The sequence below is a fragment of the Alosa alosa genome, chromosome 5, assembly GCF_017589495.1.
Source record: "Alosa alosa isolate M-15738 ecotype Scorff River chromosome 5, AALO_Geno_1.1, whole genome shotgun sequence".
In the NCBI taxonomy this organism is placed as follows: domain Eukaryota; kingdom Metazoa; phylum Chordata; class Actinopteri; order Clupeiformes; family Clupeidae; genus Alosa; species Alosa alosa.
In genome coordinates, this window is record NC_063193.1 from 27,443,455 (window position 1) to 27,466,435 (window position 22,981).

Below are 22,981 nucleotides of genomic sequence, written 5' to 3' on the forward strand. Positions count from 1 at the left end.
ATGCTCACACACACACACACACACACACACTTCCTGTACATTAATTATGCACATACAAAATGGCTGGTATAATGATGGATATAAGGGCATAGAAAACACAAGACACACACACACACACAGAACATGACAACAAGGTGAGATTAAACAACACCATGTCTAGACACATCTGAGGTCAACAGGTCACATGTACAAAATATCAGAGATGAGAAGCAGGACTAGCACAGTGAGTGAGGCATGGAAATGCAGGAGGATGGTGCAATAAGACAGGCATGGACACACACAAACACACACACATACAAATGGACAAAATGAAACAGAGAAGGATCATGAACAAGATGAGAAAAACAGAGGAGGAGTGACAGAGACACAACCAATCATGTCCTCTGTGGTTATAAAACTGATGCTCCCAACATGAACTGTGGGTCTCTCTGACAATGGTCATTTCACGGTCACTAGAGGTCCCCGTAGAGATGTTTCATACTAGGGCAGTATCAATTTCATGGTGAAAACTAAACTAGTAGTGACCTGGTGCCTATGAGACACGAAAGGCAGAAAATACTGTATGCTAGCTAGGCCTGCAGTCAACTTTAACTTCAGACTGTGTATGTGGTGTATTAACATGATTGGACCATAATACAGCCTTCTAATTTGTGTGTGTATTTGTCAATACATAGAGTGCTCTAAGAAGATAAAAGCAGGTGTTTTGTACATGTGTGAAAATATGCGTGTGTGTCTTACTGGTTGGGCTTGTCCGCTGTGGTTCTGTGATCTCAGTGTGTGTGTGAGAGATCTAGGACAGTGTCTACATCTCGTCAGCAGCTACAGAATTGATAAATGAGTATCGGCAAATACTTTGAAGGCAATGGTTAATTAGTGTACAGATGGCCAGTGGCACTGCTCTGGGCATTGTCCATTTTCACTTTCAAACATTATCGCTGAGGTAAGAGGCACGTCCGTAAGACTAAAAAATCCTAGCTAAGGTGTCCCGAAAACAACCATAGGGACGAGGACTAGCATTTCGCATTTCTAATGAAGTTACACCACAAAGAATCTCGGTCAGCTCACTGGCTACACCTGAGCGAGTATCATTTCATTAGAGAAAACACCAACCAAATTAAGATATCCAATACATTTCATTTGCCTGATGGTGGTGAAGGTGGTGGTTAGACTAGCCTACTGTTTAACTAGCCTGAAGCAAGCCATAATGGTACAGTTGTTTTGTGGTCATCGAGGAAGTCTTGGGGTGGCTGAGACACACACACACACACGCTGGGGATTTCCCAGAGGTCTCTGCCACCTGGCATCAACTTGGCAGGTTGTGAGTCACAGACAGCAAAGAGTTGCTCTCCCTCCTCCCATGACTTCCTGGACCCACGTAAAGGAGGAAACCCATACATCTGCAGACGTGGTCTGTGCATAGTGGGGACTGGGGATGACGCAAATTTCGCCATCTGCCTTGCAGAAGCTTCAGCAAATTGTGTCTGTATGACCTTGTGCGCATTGACTGTGCTGAGATGAATCCACAACAGCAGGAAAACAAAAAGTTATATGTCTCTGTCCGCATTGTGCGAAACCATGTCTGCAAAAGTATCCTTCCACGCTAACATGCAGGCTATACCGGGCACTGAAGGATTCCGTTCGTGGAGCGTCTGCTGCAACAATTACCTTCTACTGTAATCAATGGAACTGGCTACACCAGATGTGATAGCAGCGTGTACAATCCAAAAAAAATCTTCTAAAACTATATTTTTATGTTCCGCGAACAGAATGCTTCAGTTGTGGACCCAGTGTAGCCTGGCTGTAGTGTCACCTATGCTGGCTACTGTCCACTGATGATGGGAATGTTGTGATGGTTGATTTGTGAGAGGTGACTGATTGAGTTAGAGTGGGTAAAAATGAGTGATGAGCAGTTCTGCTTAGCAAATGGAAATGGGTCTGACTATATACATGACTAGAGCCATCTTCTTCCTGTTGTTAATTGATGTACTGCAAATGATTTCCCCTTCAGTGAAGAGCCCTGACCCAGCCATGACTACTTGACAACCTGCCCGGTTATTTGACTAGTCCGCCTGTCATCCACAATATATGGTCTTTACTAAGCGGTCTGATGATTTCCATTTCCATTTATTCATTCAGCTTATGCTATTATCTAAAGTGACTTACAAATGATGCATAACATTGAAACTGCAGTGCAATAGGAGACCTTAGAGTAACAGTAAGTGTTAACTTGATGATGTTAACCCTTCAGCAGGGGAGTTATGAACATTCTAACAGATATTATATATATATAATGTATTATGTATATATTTTTTGTGTGTGTGTGATAAGTCTGTATGATCAGTAAAGTGCTAATTTTGCACACATGATAACAGCGGACTCCTTAGAACAGACTGCCTTCTGAAGATGGGAAACCACAGCACAGTCTGACTGCTCTCATAGCATCATGTACAGGCAAACCCAGGCATGGGTTTCCAAAACCAATGTATTTAACATGACCAAATGCGCCTAAAATAAATCCTGACCATGTACCGTGTGTCCTAACTTTAAACATTCTCCATCCAGATTGGACTTCATCAACAACAGAGCTCCATCTGCATTGGCTGGCTGAATCGGGGCTCAGAGTAAAGGATGGAACCAAACTACCTCTGCTCAAGCTGGCTACCTCTATGGTTAATGCTACGCGCTGGTCCCTCCCCCTCCCCCCAAGCAAAACTCATGGTTAGGACCCCCAGACATGCCGGCGTTTACCTGGCAACCAAGAGAACAGAGCACCCTTAGAGAAGAAACGAGGACGAGGGGGGACCACTGAGTGACAGACAGAGACAGACAGATGGACAGAGAGAGAGAGAGAGAGAGAGAGAGAAAGAAAGAGGGGAAGAAGGGAGCACATCTGTGAGACTGACAGGACATAATGAGGAAAGACAGAGACAGTGAGCAGAAAGAGTGAAAGAGAATAAGTGGGAGGGTTGGGGACAAAGTACAAAAGACAATCCATAGAGGGACAGACAACAGATACAGATTTATACTAAAACAACTGTCAAGACAGACAGACAGACAAACAGGCACACAAACAGACCCACACAGGGTAGAATGACACTTTGAGTAGGTCACAAAGATGGAATGGGGGTGTGTGTGATTGTGTGTGATTATTACAATATGCCCACCGATCAGTTGGAGTACAGTAGCAATATAATCATATCAGTCCAGTTAGCAAAGCGACACCTGAATCAGACTGAGTCTACCTCAGAGTCATCCTGATCTGGGGGCAGACTGTGCTATGATGCTCATGTCATCATAAAAACAACCAACCGTTGAATCACTGTTGGCATCCGTCCACTAGGGTGGGTGGGAGGATCAACAGCACGGAGGGGAGGCACGCACACGCAGCAGTGGAGGCTGCTGGGAAGGTCGAGTAAGCTGAGGGAGGAGGGTGGGGGTGCGAGTGGGTGGGTGGGTGTAGGGGTTGATCAAGAACAGACTACATCCTTTATCATGTACCTGAGGGTGGTGCTTGGTCACCTGAGAGACAGCGAGTGAGTAAGCGAGCGAGCAAGAAGGCGAGGAAGGAAAGAGAGGAGGGAAAAAAAGCACAGAGAGACAGAGAACTGAGAGGACGAGAGGCGAAGGACAGAAAGACACACACACACACACACACACACACACACACACATACACACACACACACACAGAAAAGAGAGAGACAGAGAAGCAAAGGGTAAAACCTTCACAAGGCGTACCCCCTAATGGCCTTGGGGACCCTTCACTGATGTGTGAGGAGAGAAAAGAGGTAAAAACAAAACATAAACGTAACATAAAAGTTATTTGTTAACTTTTAAAAAAAAAAAAAAACACTTGAGGATCAAAATCCCTGTGTCACACTTAGTCCTGGATTACGTTTTGCACCCAATTGATAAATTACTAATCAAAAAATATTTTTATCCTGATTTAATTCTCGTCAGAAATAGGACCCTGTGAGGGCTAAAGAGAGAAAAAATCTGACAATATGCTTGAGGCAATCAACACCAGTGGGTGTCATTTAGCAACAGCATCACATGAAAGGAGCTCCTAATTCATACTATTATAAACTCCTGTGCTCCACAGGAGTTATATTAGTTATATATATACAGTTACATAGTTACATTCCCAATATCTCACTTTTATTCATATGTATTGATAAATACATATACTGTACATTCATGTGTATTGAGGAAACAGATGCACTTTTTGTTTAGCCATATTGAAAATCAACCTCTAGGTGGCAGCAGCGAAACAGACATGCTCCACTGCCGAAAGTAAACAGTAATGTTATAACTGGGCGAGTTGATAAGTTGATGAGCGAAGTTGATGTGTAACTGCTATATTAACCCGCTCTGATTCCTGTTGCTGTGGCCACATGAAAGAGAGGCACAAGAAGACCCTATTGTATTTTACACACTGATTCAGTCATACCATCTGACTGGCTGCAAAGTGGTTATTTTTGTCACCCACTGATCTGCTGTTTAGGGTAACTACCAAGCCTGCATGCTAATAGCGTTTATTGCTTCGACAACTGCGTTAATTCGTTTTTACTCGCCTTTACTTTGCCAAAGTGCCATACTATATCCATGTAAGTCGTGATGTTCCACTCACCCAAAGCCATGACTCCGTAGAAAGAGAAGGGTCCAGTCTCAAACATCATGTTCTCATTTCCTGCTTCCACTTCAACACGACCCTATGAGAGAGTGATACAGGAATGTGTCACATATGGAAGCAACCACACTCACAAACAAACAAACAAACAAACAAACAAATACATACACAGTGACACTCAAAGATATTCAAATGCAACATTAGACTATCACACATAAAATGTATGTGTGTGTGTTTATGTATTGGGGGGCATATTGTGAAAGATAAGGTTTAGTTTTTATCAAGATGTAACACGAAACACACGCAGACAATGTTTTACTGTAATGCTTCACCCTCACACACAAAACACCCAGTGTGTTTTTTGAGTGTTGTATTTAACTTACTCATGTGAGAGCATGGTGTGTTTGGTTTGATCTAGAGCTTAGGGGCACAAGGCCGAGGATCTGCCCAGGAATGTGAGGGGGACAGGAGCAGCTCGAACCAACTAATCCCCCTCCTCAGAGAACATCTACAAGTCACATCTTTTCTATTTGTGGGACAGTGAGAAGTGAAAGACAGATGAAAGACAGAAAATTCTGAGAGAAAACATGCTTCAGAGAGACAGAGAGAGAGAGAGAGAGAGAGAGAGAGAGATCACTGCCTAGTCGACCAATGACAGACATGCCTCTTTAAGCCTGGGCGCTAATATATGTCGCCATCAGGGCATCTCAAATCCAAATACCCACGTCTCCCTCCCTACTCCCCCATCCCCCTGGGGTCTTCATACCTCTTCCCCTCCAGTTCTCCCTGTGTAGGGGGTGCAATGTTGGGGGACGGAGGGGGTATAGCTTACACAGTGAAGAATACTGCATTGTCATCATACCTCCCAGCTGTGTGGAGGGACTTACCATACCAGGGACATAGCAGATGGCACGTTTTTATGTCACTAGGGAGTGTTGGGGGGAGGGGTGAAAGGTTAAGCTTAGATTTCTGATATGTTTGAACTCCACAAGTGCCATGGACGAAAAAGGAACAAAAAAAAAAAAGTGTACATTTTGTTGGCAGAAATCTACACAATGAATCACCATTATGCCATTATGCACACTAAACGACCCATGTGTATGAAAGGAGTTCTATAAATAAACTTGAAATGACTTGACTTGATTATAGATGTGTGCACATACAGATGAGTAACCATGTACAGAGGTAACAATATATCCTGTATGTCACTCTACCCAGGCCTTAAAAAACTTATTTTCCACCTACAAAGCTGACTGTCCAGCTATCAGAGGATAGAATACAGATTACAAGGACAAGTTCCAAATAGAATGTTTGGGTTCCTCTACAGGACAGGTAGAGAATGTTTATTATTCCACTGGAGCACACACAGAGCAGAGACAATATAACTTGTAACAGTATATCCAGGAAAAGCTATGTATGTATCTTGAATTTCCCCTTATGGATCAATAAAGTATCTATCTATCTATCTATCTATCTATCTATCTATCTGGTCTACCAATCCAGACTACTTTCTTTTTTTTTTCTTTCTTGAAGACCTCTAGTTTTCTGTAGTTTGTACTAGTTTTGTAGTGTACTTTTGTTGCCTTTATATGTGGATAGTACTATGAGGAAAACATACTGACTTTTTTTAACAACGTTCTCCCAAATTCCCACACTTTTCCAGTTTGTTTGGAAAACAGTCATTCATAATTCAATAGTATTCCAGACGTGTACAGGCACCCTGTGATGTCAGCGCTGTATTAAATGTCAGTAAAAAATCATGCACAAAAGGTCCACAAGGAAACCAACGCAGACAGCAAACGGCACCTCACCTTGAAGAGTGAAAATAAGGAGCGGAAACACACCGTGTGAAAAAGTGAAAGGCAGGGCTGGAGTAAGGGCAAAAAAAAAAAAAAAAAAGAGGGAGCTGCACCTGATGAGCCCAGTTCAACCTGTTTTTCTGGACACTTCAGCTCAGTCAGGTGGTGTCAGACAGCACAGTTAGTGACACTGCATGGGCTGAATGACAAGGGCAGTGTCTGAGAGGCACTGACTAGATCAGTGCCTCTCATTAAAGAGGGATTCTGTCTGTCATACACGCAAAGGGATGAGTGGCTACATCCTTACATAATCTACAAACACCCAAAATAAAAAAAAGAAAGATTTATTCAAGATTTTTTTTTTGAGCACAATTGGATAACACTATACGACCAATGTTTACTGACTGATTCCGGACTGACGCAATTGGATAACACTACAACTGTCATCTGTTTAGGCCGCCTCTGGCCCGCCTATATCAGATTATGGCTGCACAATTATCGCAATCGCAATTGTAATTGCAATATGAACCAGCGCAATTACCCAATCGCAAAAGCTACAAATAATCGTGCACAGTTCATTTTGTCACATTTCTGACCTTTATGTTAATTTCATCCTCCTTAAATATGCCACTTCTGGTTGGTGGGTGTGCGTAGTGTGTGAGTGGCACAGAAATTCTGATTGGTGAGCTTCATAGTTGGTCGGGAGTGCTGTGCTTCTTGTGCACCAGGCGTGCTCACCAATCAGGGGTGGCACAAATTAAAGAGACATTTGGAATATTGAACTGAATAAATTCATTGACATTCAAAAATCATATCGCAAATCGCAATCGCAATATCTGTCAGAAGAATTTTGGATTGGATTCCCAAGGTACCACCAGACCATACCAGATCACCAACTATTGTTCACATATATAGTATGTTAACTCAGGTGGCTTCCTGCAATGAAGTCTACTGGAAGATAGCATTACATGCTAATATCACATTTTACCTGCAAGCCGGTCATTATAAAAACACACACATTAGGTGACTACAACCATGTGTATGGATGAGCACATGAAAGACTGTTCTGGAATTATTCTGGTTCGCTCAATGTATAAACACTCCAGAAACAGTCTTGAAAATGTTCACACACTGAACTCAACCTGACCCCAAGTTGGGTTCCTAGAGTTCAGTTTTAAAGAAAGCGGTTGTGGAGTGGTATGGGGTCAAGGTTCAAGTGTATTTGTCAATCATACACAGAAACACAAGAATGGAGAGAGACACTTGTGTAATGAATGTGAAAGATATATAAAGGCATTTTTGATGGTAACTTTTTTCCTTTTTCAATTCAGAATCATATCTTCTACAAAACTAAACTAATATAAAACGCTTATTTCGGCTCACTTTTGCCTTCACTGCAGCATCCCACCTCCCCAGGCCATACTTGGTCAGTCTGTCACAAAATCAGCTCTATTTCTCATCAGAGCTACTTCTAACCGTCCACTGGCCTCTACTCCGGGCGAGTGGATCTCAAAGAGGAAATGCCAACAGGTCACACTTCTTCATTTGACCAAATGGCCTGGGAAAAGAGGTGATGTATAGCTCAGACACAGTAACAGAAGGAGATGACGTCTTTCCTTAAATCACTTAAGAGGATGAGGCAGTGACTCAGCCCGGGGCTCACAGGGCAGGGCAGCCATGGTCCACTCCGGTCCTCTAATATGCACGTAATGGCTAGCTAATGTTATCGTTTGCTTATTTGTTTGTTTGTTTGTTTTTACATACCAGTATGTTGATGCAACATGTTGCCTTCCAAAAAGGGTGGGAAAAGAAGTGAGATAGTGTCACAGGACTTGGGTGTCATGGCCAATTTGGCACACATACTTTCATTATGACTACCAACACTGTCACTACCTAGTAAGGACACAAATCACTAACAAATATGTTTGGTGCCTAACCAAAAATGTAGACTTGTTATCATCCAAAAATAGACTCTGTTCAGATTTGCCCTTTAACAAGGATGACCACAATGCAGTTTTCTTAAAAATAACAGCAGTAACATACTGCCATTCACCCATTTTTTTATTGCTGTCGTTCTCCAACCTGCTGTGATTCCTTTCCTCTTTTCACCATCAGGTCGGTCCAGGGATGCACCGAGGGCTGAGCGACTCAGTGAGCGCCAGGATGGCCATTCACTTTGGCTTCATTAAAACACTTTTGTTGCCCTGGAGACCCACTAAGCAGCCCGATTCTGGCCAAGATCTGGTCAGTATACCTGGACCGCATTTCACCCAGGCCTGTTCCAGGGTTCATGGCAATCTGCTATGCTTTTCATGTGTGTCTGTGTCCTCAACCTTTCAACCTTTGAGGCCTTTTTGTCCCATGTTGTGCCTTTTTGTCCCATGTTGTGCCTTTTTGTACCCTCTCCCTCGTTCTCTTTAACTTGCTTTGATTCCATCTTTACATCGTTCCACCATTTTTCCTACCGCATCTTCTCTTTCCAGCTCTCCCACCCTCTCAGTTTTTTCTTCTTCGATCTCACCATCTCCCGTTGCGAGAAACAAACAGAAGAGTGGGGAGGAGAAGTCCCCAAGTGAGGTCATCTCTTGTCATTATGACTGAAGAGGGCTCAACAGAGAAATGGAAACCAACAACAATGGGCCGCTTTTCCATATTTGCCCCTCCCCAGTAAAGCCTCTAAACACACACACACACACACACACACTTATGAACACATAAACACTAACAAACACACACACACACACACACACACACAAAACCAAACAAATAAACACACCTCATAACTAACTGAACTCCTACTACCAACTTGAATGTGACACAGTAAGAACCCCCACACACACACACACACACACCACCAACCAACTCTAATACCTATGCATGGAACATTCTGTTCCTGGCATTTTCTCATGCTGAGCACATAACACTGCAATGATGAAGGGGAATTGGGGTGGGCTTGTTGTGCTTAATGATAACTGGATTTGTGTCTCAGACTAATGACTGTTTAGGTGGATGCGGTGACATCAGACCGTGGGAAGACCTCAGGGGTCTGTGGTAGCGGAGTTCAGAGTGTGGAGATGGGCTGCCTGGAAAGTGGACTGACTGCAGCGCTCCGCAAATAGCCTCCGACATGAGTGTGCCATCACTTGCAACACACATCAGCATTTTTTTTTACCTGACAAGCATTCAATAAACAATGGATTTTTACTGAGCCTCATCAACAAAAATAGAACTGATGCGTAATGAACGCAGTGCCAGAGTTTGACACTGGTGTGTGGAGTTGTATTGAAAACCATGGAATCTAATGTAATCAGGTGTTGAAAGTTGAGTGCTTCACACTAATATCATCGCCTATTTGTGGAGGCCTTGACTCTCATTAGAACAAAGAGCCCACAACTTGAATGTTTATGTCATACATACAGTACCAGTGCTGTAAATTATATCCACAAGCAAATATGCTGGCACGCAAATTTCATATGTGCACTGAAGACGTCAAAACAGCTCTTTTTAGAGCATACTATGGACCATTTCAAGAGAGTTCCATTATCAGCATCATAGTTGGCCCCACAAGACTTCCTTTTTAACATTCCATATGTTATCTTAATGCAGAGGAAGTAGATTGGGGCCCAAATAGAACGTTCAAGCATTGTTTTTGTTTACCTTGTTGAAAGGGTCTATACTCCACTTTAAACAACTCACCTATGGTGAAGCTACAGAAAAGCAAAGCTGAATAAGATAGAGGTGGCATACAGTGATGCAATGAATCCTGCTGAAGTGTCCAACTGTCCAACTTTACTGTAGCAATTTGTGACAAGTAACATCCCCATGTTTTGTGCTGTGCTAAGGAAGTTTATGTACAGATTAATTTAACGATTAACTGAGTCAAAGAATAGAATTTGAATGGCCTTAGCCAACCTTGCACTTAGTGATAAAATATACTCTTCCTTCTTTTGGAAACACTGGAACACACATTTGTATCTGTTTTAATGACTAAGGACTTTTTATGCCTGTATGCATCTATTTGTGCTTGTATGTACACTTTATGTAATATGTTGTGTGTGCTTTCTGTCTGGACTTTGAGTCTGTAAATAAAGCTATATACACTGGGACACAGGAAAATGATTAGTGTGGCTCATCTCATAAAATGTTGTCCTTGCTATTCTGTATATCTAAACCACACAAATCTTCCCTGTGAAGGGGGAAAAGGGTCGTCATGGTAAAATGGAAGGCCTGTAAAACTCTAGATGGCACTAATCACAATCAAACTAATCACAATCAACTGTTAAGCCGACAGCGAACATTCTTTCCTTCCAAATATGTAATAGCCAATTTCCCCATTGTCTCTGTATGTGTACTCTGCACAATGACAATAAAGTTGAATCTAATTTGCATAGGTATCATATCTCATATCTTAAAAGCAGAAGGGGTGGAATACATAGCAGGGGATCGGTTAGCTTCAGCCAGATAGCATCCCAGCTGGCTGCCACCATCTTTAAGAATGGTGTCCGACATGCGGCTAAGAGTGGAAAAAGTTGGAATGAACATTAACAGGGTGCTTGCCCTTCTCTTAAATTCAAGTTCCATTCCACAAAAATAACCTATATTTCCGTATGACTGATTGCTTTTCCTTTGAGATGTTTACTTTTGTAGGTTTGTAAGAAGTATTTTCATTTTAACCTGACCTTTCATTGCATTGTTGTGTACCTGTGTTGCTATGAGCAAAACTTCCAGACTTTTCCAAGACTTTCAATCAAATGTCCACGTCTGGAAAACAGCAATTCAGAAGAGTCCACACATTTCCTAGATCTGAGCAAGCCAAGCCATCTTTAATGCCCATCTTTAATGCTCCCAGCCTAGCACCAACCCATGCTATTTATGAACCCCATCCTCCTACTGCAGATTAGGGGGAGGGATTAACACTGGCAAATGCAAGTGATTGACCTATCCCCTTCATGCGTCTGCAAATGGGATCAATTATGGCAGAGCAGGGTTGACCCCACCATAACCCACAACGCCCCATGCTCTTCATTCTCTCCTCTGTGTCTCCAAGTGACTACCTGACTCTCCTTAGTAACGTTAGCCATAGCCTCACTATCCTATCCTATACGAAGCAAACAGATGAGCCGCTCAAAGGCCCCAATTTTAACAAGTTTACTTTACACCACACCCCCCTCATCTTTACAAGACTAGATCTTCCACTAACAAACATACTCCCTCACTCTTCCAGGACCTCCAAGACAACCTCCTCCTCACCAGTGCCCCCTCCCTGGACCAGACCAGTCAGATCAGTCAGGCTCGTCACCTCAGCCCTCCCCACACAGAGGAGGCTGAAGATGGTGTTGACCATGAGCTCACTGGCCTTGAGCCAGCCTTTGAAGCCATTTTTTTTTTTTGCCAAAAACAAGTGTCTCCTGAGAGCCCAATACTGGTAATGAGGGTTTTAAAACCTGTTGACTGTAATGCCTTGACTCTGCATAGACAAGAGCGAGAAGCACTGATACAGCTGAAGGACTTCCTCTCCACACCCGCCTACACTCCCTAGGATATGTTGTTAGCAACAGCGCAAAACAAACAAACACCTTATTTAAACAGATTCTAGTGCAGTGCATAGAATCACCACCGCGTGCTATCAGGCTTGGGATGGGCAGGTCCTGGTTCCATCTTTGTGCGGTAACAAATCATGTTCTACAACAGAACCAAGTCATTTTGGTTTTCAAAAAGTTTCCAAGTTTTTTGTTGAGTATATATTAAATTGCTTTGCATGAAACCTGACTGAGGTACCATGTCAAACATGCAGTATAATTTCATCTTCTTTCAAGCCTGGCTTGTTTCAACTGAGATTTTACAAAGCAACTATAAACACAAACTGCCTCATGTGAAAAGTTAGGTTACCTGCAAGATGAGGATGAAGTAGTCGACAGCTTTGCCCCTCTGGTAGATGTAGTGCTGTGGCGAGCGCTTGTCATTCTCGTTGAACTTGATCTCCTGGATCACGTCTGGGTGCTTGAGGATTCTCAGAAGAACCTTCTCCGAGATCTGGTCTGGGCTGAATAGGCCCACCTCTGAGTTTTGAAGAACGGCAAAGGGAGAAGTAAGCTTTTGGATTCTTAAATATGTTCTGTTAACATCTAGATCTCAAATGGAACAACCACTGTTAGCTCCTAAATAATTTCAGAGCTAATTTATGACGGTGTCAATCAAGAGACAAATGAGGGACAGAACACCTTTTCGCAGGTTTGTGTGTAATGGGACAGAACACCTTTCCTAAGGTATGTGAGTGATGGGACAGAACACCTTTCCTAAGGTATGTGTGTAATGGGACAGAACACCTTTTCGCAGGTATGTGTGTAATGGGACAGAACACCTTTCCTAAGGTATGTGTGTAATGGGACAGAACACCTTTCCGCAGGTATGTGTGTAATGGGACAGAACACCTTTCCTAAGGTATGTGAAATGGGACAGAACACCTTTCATGAGTATGTGTGTGTAATGGGACAGAACACCTTTCCTAAGGTATGTGTGTAATGGGACAGAACACCTTTCCGCAGGTATGTGTGTAATGGGACAGAACACCTTTCCTAAGGTATGTGTGTAATGGGACAGAACACCTTTTAGGTATGTGTGTAATGGGACAGAACACCTTTCCTAAGGTATGTGTGTAATGGGACAGAACACCTTTCCTAAGGTATGTGTGTAATGGAAATATCTACTATTTATATCTACTACTATCTACTACTTCTTTTGTTTTCAGTAAATTATTTGAAGGTTTGAAGGTAACGAAAATGTGTGTAAACTAGAATAAAAGTCCAACCCAATCTTGTCTCCTTCTTTTATTAATGTAATTAAATATGTTTTAAGAGAAGACGATCGTTTCTCCAGTATTGCAGATGCCATGTTACTTTCTATCCATCTGATTGTTCATTTCAATAACATGATGAATGGTCTGAAGTAGCTTTCAGTTCTTATCAGTTATAATCACCTCACACTTTAACACACTTTAATTGGCCATATTACTGTGTTCAATTGACCTTGCTTTTATTGCCTAAGACAGGACCACTGTGTCCAATGTTCCTTATCAAAAAGTATTTTATAATAAATATTTACCAGTAGCTACATTTCATATGAGCTTGTCTGCTATGTTTGTTATTATAATACATAATAACACGCTATTCTTGCCATGTATTCTCTACCAGAGATGCTGGTTGCCAACACCTGCCCTTAACCATGTATAAAAACAGCACTCTGGTCCTCAGGCTTAATGACTGTGTTGTTGTTTACAGTCACCTTGGCTGCATTACCGGTATCTGCTATACTTCTAACAAGCCATACGCAATCGCTGCATTGGCAGCAATGTCCTAGGGTAGCGTTGTATAAGGTTGGGTGTTGCGTGTGGTGTTTTTTTTTTTTTTGCTTTGCCCTGGTGTCCCTCATTACCTGCTTAGGGAATATGGCAGTTGGACGCTACCTTTGTTTGGGTTTCTTCAGGTTTCATCAAAATCAATAAGACCTTTTAAAGACCATCATGAATAAAATTTAAGGCCAGCAAAAAATGTTAGGGTAAATCAGAAACCCAGGATTACTAGAGTTACAACATTTTTATCAGTTACCAGTTCCACATTGATCTCATTTGTAGCTTCGTTACATCTGTACCAAAGAATTTATAGTTAACTGCTTTATCAACCGTCTCTGTCTGTACCATTAAGAGAAAAAACTACAATACCAAATAATTAGTGTTAATTTTGTCAGACAACACAACTCTACACCACGCCCCTTTTTTGGAGAAAGCAAGCACCTACCACGTGGATGCAACTCCATAGGTTTCCATTGAATCCAAGCGGTTTTTCCGCCGAAAAGGGGGCGGGAACGTGCAGCAAATTCAAAGTTCCCGGATGTGCCGGTTTAGCATATAGAGACTGAGCCCAACCCTAACGTACCTGTGGCCAGGAAGCGGTGCGCAGCCAGCAGCAGCTGGGGCGAGACCTTCACCTTGGACTCGCTCTCGTGCTTGAAGGCGGAGAAGTCCCTCTTATTCTTGTTGTTGGGGTCCACTTTTTTCCTGGTGCGGTTGTCAGCTAAAAACAGAAACACAAACACACAGTGATGTCAATCGAAAGCTACCAAGACAGTATGGTATATGCCATGCAGACAAAGCAACCCCCTATTCCCCAATAACTCCATCTTTCAAATATTTGTGGTGTACTCACTGTATTGGTCGGACTCGTCAAGGATCTCAGACTTGATGATCTCCTCAATGACATCTTCCAGAGTGACGAGACCCAGCACCTCATAGAAGGGATCTCCCTCACCCTCGCTGTTGACCTTCTGGACGATGGCCAGGTGAGATTTACCTGCAGTGGATCACATCACACAGATCAATCACTACAGTTATTGTTACAATTGGCACCCATAGACCAATTACTCCACTAAGCCAATCAACATAATTGATGCAATTTAGATTTCTAGTTAAAGGCCTAGCTCTATTGAACAGTGAAGAGCATAAGGGCCTGTGTTTATTGTTGCTAGGTTATGGTCATTGTGAGAGAAGTGACATTGACGAGCCCAGCACTGTTCTAAAAGTTGAACAGATTTCAACTTTCAGCACTCTATAGACAAGTGCTATTTCAAGAAAAAGTCCTTGCATATTGGTCTAGAGGCATTTCTTAGTAAAAGTTGGGAACAGGACTTTTTATCATAATTAACATGTGCTGAATCCAACTAGCCCTGGCAGAATTGTGAGTTACAAGGATACAAGGAAGTTTATTGTCACATGCATATAGTTACTGGAAGTAAGAAATGCAGTGAAATTATGTCTGGTGTCAGCCTATTTGTGCATTAATTTTGTTAATTGAGTTTTTGACCATCTAATTAGCATAAACAAAATGGCTGTCAAAATGGCAATTTTGGGCACTTTCTTCGGACGGGCATCATTATACCATGTAAATAAATTAATATTGTTCACATCTGTGCATCTCAGAAATCTCCCGTGGGCAATAAATAAAAAGTAAAGGCTATGAAAAATATAAAAATGCAAAACCAACTATTATTATGCTAATTAGCCTTATTATACTCTTGACTATGTTTACGGTCCTCTTTGGTAAAGAGTGTGGCCTGACTTCATTGGTAAACATCTTCTTCGTGGTGGGTGGACACATGTTTGGAGTTTAAAATCATTGGAGTTCCTTTGAACTACCTGTAAACTAGCATCATATCCTTGATTCCAAATGGGAAAGCTAGCATCATATCCTTGATTCCAAATGGGAAAGATGGCCAGCAGTCACATGTTTAATACCATTGTTAGCTGTTTTATATGGTCATCAGTGGTCCCCAAAAACATTTTTCTTCCCAAAAGATATTTTATTAAAAGATGGGCCAGTAACACAGCTAATACATGTGTACTGTTAAGACCACCATTCTAACCACCTAGAGAATGAATGGGGAATAAAAATTAAAGTCCCAGAGGTTTTAGTTTTAACAATTAATTGACGATGTTGCATAGGCCTCTAACATTGTTTGCAGGGGCTTACATTTCATTCTGTTTTCGATGCAAACGCAAAACAGCGCCAAAACAATATACTGTTAAGACTCGGACAATGAATGGGGAAACTAGTTTGACGATTTGGGGGGCCACCTAAAATGAGGTGGCGGGCCGTAGTTTGGGGACCACTGGATTAGATTATCTAGATTAGATTCAACTTCATTGTCATCGTGCAGAGTACTGAAAATATATGAGTATGTGCAGTATGAACAGTATAAATATCAGTAGAATATCGCTATGTTTAAGTGTAATAAAGTGTGTACTCCTTGTTGTCCCTGTGAAGGTTGCCATCGACATGGACACCTCAACAGGCACAGGCAAGGAGGCACCGGGGGGGGGGACCAGGACCAGGACCAGGACCAGTGATGCGTTGAGCCGTTTTCACCATCCTCTGCCGTGCTTTCCAGTCGGAGGCAGAGCAGTTGCCACCATGTGACACAGTTGGTGAGGGTGCTCTCAATGGTGCAGCGGTAGAGGTTTAGAAGTTCACCAGGATCTGAGGAGAGAGGTTGTGTTCTTTAGTCTCCTCAGGAAGAAGAGATGCTGGTGAGCCTTCTTGATCAAGGTAGAGGTGTTGAGGGTCCAAGAGAGGTCCACAGAGATGTGGACACCCAGAAACATGAACTGGTGACATGTTCCACCTCAGTCCTGTTGATGAGGATGGGGCTTTGTGTGCTAGCTTTTGACTTCCTGAAGTCCACAATGAGGTCTTTGGTCCTCTTGGTGTTGAGAGCCAGGTTGTTGTTGGTGCTCCGCGATGTTAGGTGCTGGACTTCCTCCCTGCAGGCTGTCTCATTATTGTTGCTGATGAGAGCAATCACCGTAGTGTTGTCTGCAAACTTGACAATGGTGTTAGAGCCATGTACAGGTATGCAGTTGTAGGTGAAGAGGGAGTAAAGGAGGGCTCAGCACACGCCGGTGTTCAGGGTGAGGGTTGAGTGGGTGAGGTTATCTAATCTAACAGACTGCGGTCTGTTGGTTAGGAAGTCCAGAATCTAGTTTCAGAGGGAGGTATTGACGTCCAGTTCACTGAGTTTGGTGATCAGTTTGGAGGGGATAATGGTGTTGAATGCTGAACTGAAGTCAATGAACAGCATTCTTACATAGGTGTTGCTATTGTCAAGGAGGGACAGGGCAGAGTGAAGTGCCGTAAAGATGGCATCCTCTGTGCTCCTGTTCTGGCAAATTCTCTTGAAGCACTCTAAACTGCAAACAAAATCTACCTCTGGGTACAAATAAAGTAACTTGAACTTGCACTAGTTATAAAAGTTATTCATTTAGCTATTAATTCACAGGACATTCAATCATTTTACTAACACAAAGGTTATGAAGAAATGTGGGTAACACTTTATAGTAAAGGTACATTATCATGAATTCATGCATGAATTTAATCATGATTTATGCATTACTTCATTCCTTTATATCCTATGAATCATCAGGAATTGACATGAATTCATATACTCTCATTCATGATGACCTCATGTATGAACAACACATCAACTAAAGCATTAGATATGATGGGTATTTCATTATGATTTTTTTAAGCATGATCATCATGATTACATGAATTTTAGGATAATTGCTCATGCATTCATCATGTCTGTGGCCCCTCAACTAAAGTAGTGAATAATGACATGTGTTTAGAGAACTCCAAAGTTATGTTCAAATCAGAATTTGAGCGGTGATGACCACATTTTTGGCAGAAAAATAAAGTCATGATCATTGTTAATACATCATAATTCATAATGATGTGCCCACCGTACCTAATACTTTAGTAATGTGTTCATGTATGAGGTCACAAATGACAAACTATGAACTCAGTAAATTCCTGATGATTAATTATATGAATGAATGAAGTAATACATAAATCATGAATTAATTCATGTATCCTTACCGTAAAGTGTAACTTACTCAGAGACTACATACATTACCAACCTAATTCGCTTCAATTATGTAAAATGTCATGTAAATCAGGTTTTATGGCCAAGTATACTTTGGTATACATGGAATTTGGTCTCTGCATGTATCCCATCCGTGAATTAGTGAACACACAGGTCACACATTGAAGCACACATTAACCTGGAGCAGTGAGCTGCCTTGCTACAGTGATGCTCGGGGAGCAGTTGGGGGGTTAGGTGCCTTGCTCAAGGGCACTTCAGCCGTGGATGTGGGCAAGGGAGACTAGTGCTCAACCTTTCCACCACCCATTTTTTCCTACTGGTCGGGATCGAACCGGCAACCCTTTGGTTTCAAGCCCGAAGATCTAACCAGTAGGCCACAATTTTAAACTTTACATTTCATCACTACACATCTTCCTTGACCCTCAAAAAACATAAGTCTCATTCTTCAAATACCGTGTGCCTGCTCAGTTTTTTAACAATTACATTTTTCAAAGGTTTTTTTTAAGGTAATTAACATAGGCATAATACTAGATTTTTTTTCTTTTTTTCAGCCTGTATCCTTGATCTATTGGCCAAGGGAGATTTCTGTGAACAATATGAATTAATTTACATGGTATAATGACATCTGCCCAATGAAAGTGCCCAAAATCGCCATTTTGGCAACCATTTTATTTATGCTAATTAGATGGTCATTAACTCAAAATTCAGCTTGGGAACAGGGCTAGTTGGATTCAGCACACCTTAATTATGTTAAAAAGTCCTGTTCCCAACTTTTACTAAAAAATGCCTCTAGGAAGCACATATCTCAAAAATATCACCTGTCTATCTAAGCGCCTCGGGGGAAAAGACAGTCAGCGCCGAGAGCTTTTTTTAGCTGAGCGCTGTGAACGCTGAACTTCATAGGATTTGTATAGAAAATAACCGCCGTTAGCTCAAAAAACGCAATTGGGTGACACAGACCCAAAAGTAAACTGGAAGGGAAGGACAACTCAGTGCAAAACTGGGGGAACTGCAGGGACTTAAAAGGGAATTCCTTAATACAAAATTGGTCAATAACCACATTGTGTAAAACAATAATCACAATGTGTACAAAAATATCCACAATGTGTAGAACAGTGACATTCAGAAGAAAAGAACATACCCAGATAAGAACTGGAGTAACAAGGAAGTTTTGTTTGTTTAATTACTGACAAGAGCATAACAACTAGACAAAACTCCTGAGCTTATCAATATAATTATAAAATGACATCATTCCAATGATAATGAATAATTAGCCTACTTCAGATGATCTTGTGTTCTCTGATTGCTTGTTTAATGGATTGAATGTTTTATTGTTGATTTTGTAAGGTGACCTTGAGTGTTCAGAAAGGCGCCCATAAATAAAATGCATTATTATTATTATTATTATTATTATTATTATTATTATTATTATTATCATTATTATCTGTTACGACTGTTCATGTGAACTAGGCTAAACAAGTGTGAAATCTTAGGAAATATTTAGACTATGAATGAATGAATGCCCATTTTTTATATGAATATATAAAAAGACAGAATATAATGAAAGAAATTTAATTATATATTCATATGAAACCCCTGTAATGAAATATACTGCTAAAAAAATTAAGGGAACACTTACAGTTTTCCACAATTGTTAAAACACATTTTGTGAAACCTTCCACCCTTTTCTCTATTTTCAAACTACATTCACAGAATGTCTGACAGTTCTTGCAAAATAAAACACTCGCCTCAAAAGTTTTACTAGTGCTCAGAACCAAACAGTTTCAGAGTACCGATCCAGTGTATGATTGAAGTATTCCCTTAATGTTTTTGAGCAGTATATAATGAAACCACTTTCATCTCCCCACCCCCTGATGGTCAGTTTGCGTTGACTATCACACAGTGCATCGTCTCATTGAGTTGTAGAACACCCAATGTGTCATGACCAACACATGGCTCTTCCCTAAACACTAGTCTACAAGAGCGACCCAATGAAATGTACTTCCTTGTACTGTACTTGCAATCCTATATCCTTTCCTTATGATAAACAAAACAAAACTGCCATTGACAGTGTGCAAGAACAAAACTCAATATGCATTTAGACTGGACTGGAGGATTCACTAGTGCACACATATCCTGTATTGAAGGCTACTGGGGAAACAACTGATTACAGAACAAAAAGAAAGAGCATCTTCTCAGGGGTATGTGTCTGTGGGCGTGTGTGTGTGTGTGTGTATGCGTGTGCATGTGCGTGTGCGTAAGCTTCCTACCCAAACAAACTGAATCTGAAACTCAAAACATCCACTGAAACTGCCCAAGTCAAGACCTAGCATTGGCTTGGTTGAGATCCATTCCAATGTCAATCTCTAATCTGACTTGTTGCATTTGGTTTGAAAAATAACTTTACAGATGATTTTTATAGGGATTTTATCGATTTTTATCCATTTTTATAAGGATGACATTTGGGAAGTTCAAGTAATGACTTGTCTGTGCCAGGCTAAAACCAGACATGCACGCACACACGCACGCACGCACATGTTGGGCCAACCACACCAGGAAGGCTGCTGAGCTGGGGCCTGTACTACGAAGCAGGGTTTCTGTCTTATCTGGGTAACTTCGAGAGTAACTTGATCACGTGTGGCGTAACTTCCCGATTAACCCGTATCACTGAAAAGGTGGATAGGTTTTAACCGAGGTATGCTGCCATGGCAATTTACGCTGCATCTCAAACCTGCTCCGACCAGGTTATGTTCTTGGTTAACCCGAGGGTTTCCGTTAACCACACCCTTTATAAGTACCACCCCTCCACTAACAATTTCTCGAGACATGTCGGCGCATCCTGGATGATCCATCACGACATTGGAGCGCAAATCGTGGGGGGACTCTCTTCGCAGGGCTTAGGGGGTTTAGAGACCGCCATAAAATATATATAGCGCATGCCGGACGATATTCTCTATGAAGATATAGATTGTCAGGCTTAGGGAATTCGTTATCTTTGTCAGATGATCTAGGAAGACGCCTCATAGCAATGTCCGTGCGTGGGACATTCATGTATTCAATCGGTGATGCAAGAATACTGTATGTCCGAAAAATAAATCGGAAATAGGCCTACATTATGCTGAACATCTGAGCAAAGAATAGCCTAAAAATAAATCGGACATAGCCTACAGTAGGCCTAATGAATAAAATCACCATTTTAACAAACTTGTTGAATTGAATGTCATATTACTGTACCCTGCACATAAAGGCTACACATTTCCACAGCACCAGAATCCGACCGAATGCCTCCCTCAACCCCCTCCATAATCGGCCTTCCACTATTATTTGCGATGGCCAACTCCTCTGCTACTGTAAAACACTCTGGTGCCTTTCCTCCTACAGTAGTGTTCGAAGACACCTGTTTCTTGTTAGCTGTAAAACAGAGGCCAAGTGAAGGCTATAAGCTAGGCCTACATGATTTCATAATTATGAAATATTAATGCAAGCTATAACTATATAAACCTATTCTGAATAATGTTTTTGTGTTTCATTTTCACCTGCTGCCATGTGCATTTGGCAATGGTGTTGCATCTGAAATGTTCACAGGATTAGGCATAAACTAAATCAGTCAAGGGGGGCTACTTAAACATTCAATTATCCTTATTACTGTAATCTATATGCCCACTTCTGAATTGGGTTGCATCTGTAGGCCTTTCTATGAACTCAAATTAGGCTATTTAATTATTTCAACTCATTTCAGACATTCCGTAAGCTACTAACCCTCCGTAACACATATTTGAAGAACATGTGGGAATAAAACTTTACTTTTAGGCATTTAGGCTACCCGATCTGTAATACGTTGCCAACAGCCTTGCTTTGCTCACTGCCGACATATTTGATTTTTGTCGTAGAGTGGGTTTTAATTCCTCATAACTTGTCATAATAATTGTGCATTCCTCATCCGTAAAAATAAGGTGATCAGCAGAATCATTGAAAGTGGTGACTTGCGCTGCAACCCGCCCTTTTATGTGAACAGCGCACAGGTTAACCCCGCTCAACAAATCAACTTCATAATCAGCGTCGTGAGTACCGATTAACACCACTTAAGATAACCAGGTTTTGTCAACCCTGGTTTAACAAAGTAACCCTGGGTTACATCTGGGTAGGTTAAGCTCCCTTCGTAGTACAGGCCCCTGGTGTTGTGAGTGTGTTGGTGATCTCACACAGACCAATGTGTTGCAATGAAATAGCATCACAGAAAGCTGATCTGCTTTAAGTGTGCATGGGCATACCCACTCAAGCCAGTGTTGTAACATACACAGTATGATGATGACTGTGCATTTCATCACAGAATGAAATGCACACAGACACACACAGCATTGCTAGCTTCTGATTCTTGATTAGTTATGCACACCTAGGCTACGAATGTAAAGAGTCCTTTCCCTACTCCATTTGCTAGAAAGCGGTCTTCTTTTTTTGGTCTGGTTTTGGTAAATGTAGGCTTAACAGTTTGTCAACAAGCAAATTTCTCTTTCAACTTTCAAAACCAACAAATGGAAAATTATATGACTAAGACCAACACGCAAAAGGGAAATTGGCCTTGAAATGGAGATAGAGAGGCAACCAGAAAAGAGGGAGCGAGAAACAGACATAGATCAAGTTTCTTGATTTGATCTACCTTTATCATTGTATATTATTTTGATTCTCATGTTAAATATTTACTCTTTTTATCTAGGCCTAATAATTATTATTTTAATAACTTTTTTTTCCACTTTTAGCTTGTTGTTTAGATGTGGTTCACTTGTTTAATTGTAAAGCACTTTGGCTCAACCTCCTGTTGTTTAAAATGTGCTATACAAACAAAATGACCTTGATTTTGACCTGATTTGTGGTGACATCCCTCACAGACTAGTGCGACTCAGCAAAAATAAAGTGATGACAGACAGACTCCAGGAGGGAGGAAGAGGAAGGAAGGAGAAGAGTCAGAAGAGGAAAAGACACTTCAGAAAAGTCCCCAGACAGTTCATGCAGACACCCCTCTTCCCTCTCCATGATCCTATTACAGCAAAGAGGCTTACGTCAACGCCCACCAATCACCACCCACCAACAAAAACACATCGAAACTGAGGAAATAGAACCTG

The 22,981-nt window shown here is 41.5% G+C and overlaps 1 protein-coding gene across 5 annotated transcripts in view; it reads right to left on the reverse strand.

Moving 5' to 3' along the window:
- The window catches only part of LOC125294467 (metal transporter CNNM4), a 36,745-nt gene that overhangs the window by 3,818 nt on the left and 9,946 nt on the right, over positions 1-22,981 (reverse strand). For 2 of the 5 annotated variants that reach the window (XM_048243239.1, XM_048243238.1), the window contains exons 2-7: positions 14,630-14,773; positions 14,360-14,497; positions 12,318-12,487; positions 4,630-4,711; positions 3,499-3,519; positions 2,749-2,805 (exon numbers count right to left, since the gene is read on the reverse strand). In XM_048243239.1, the coding sequence (XP_048099196.1) occupies positions 2,749-2,805; positions 3,499-3,519; positions 4,630-4,711; positions 12,318-12,487; positions 14,360-14,497; positions 14,630-14,773 (612 nt within the window). The remainder of the gene's footprint in view (positions 1-2,748; positions 2,806-3,498; positions 3,520-4,629; positions 4,712-12,317; positions 12,488-14,359; positions 14,498-14,629; positions 14,774-22,981) is intronic. The other 3 variants (XM_048243242.1, XM_048243243.1, XM_048243244.1) reach the window with 3 other exon arrangements.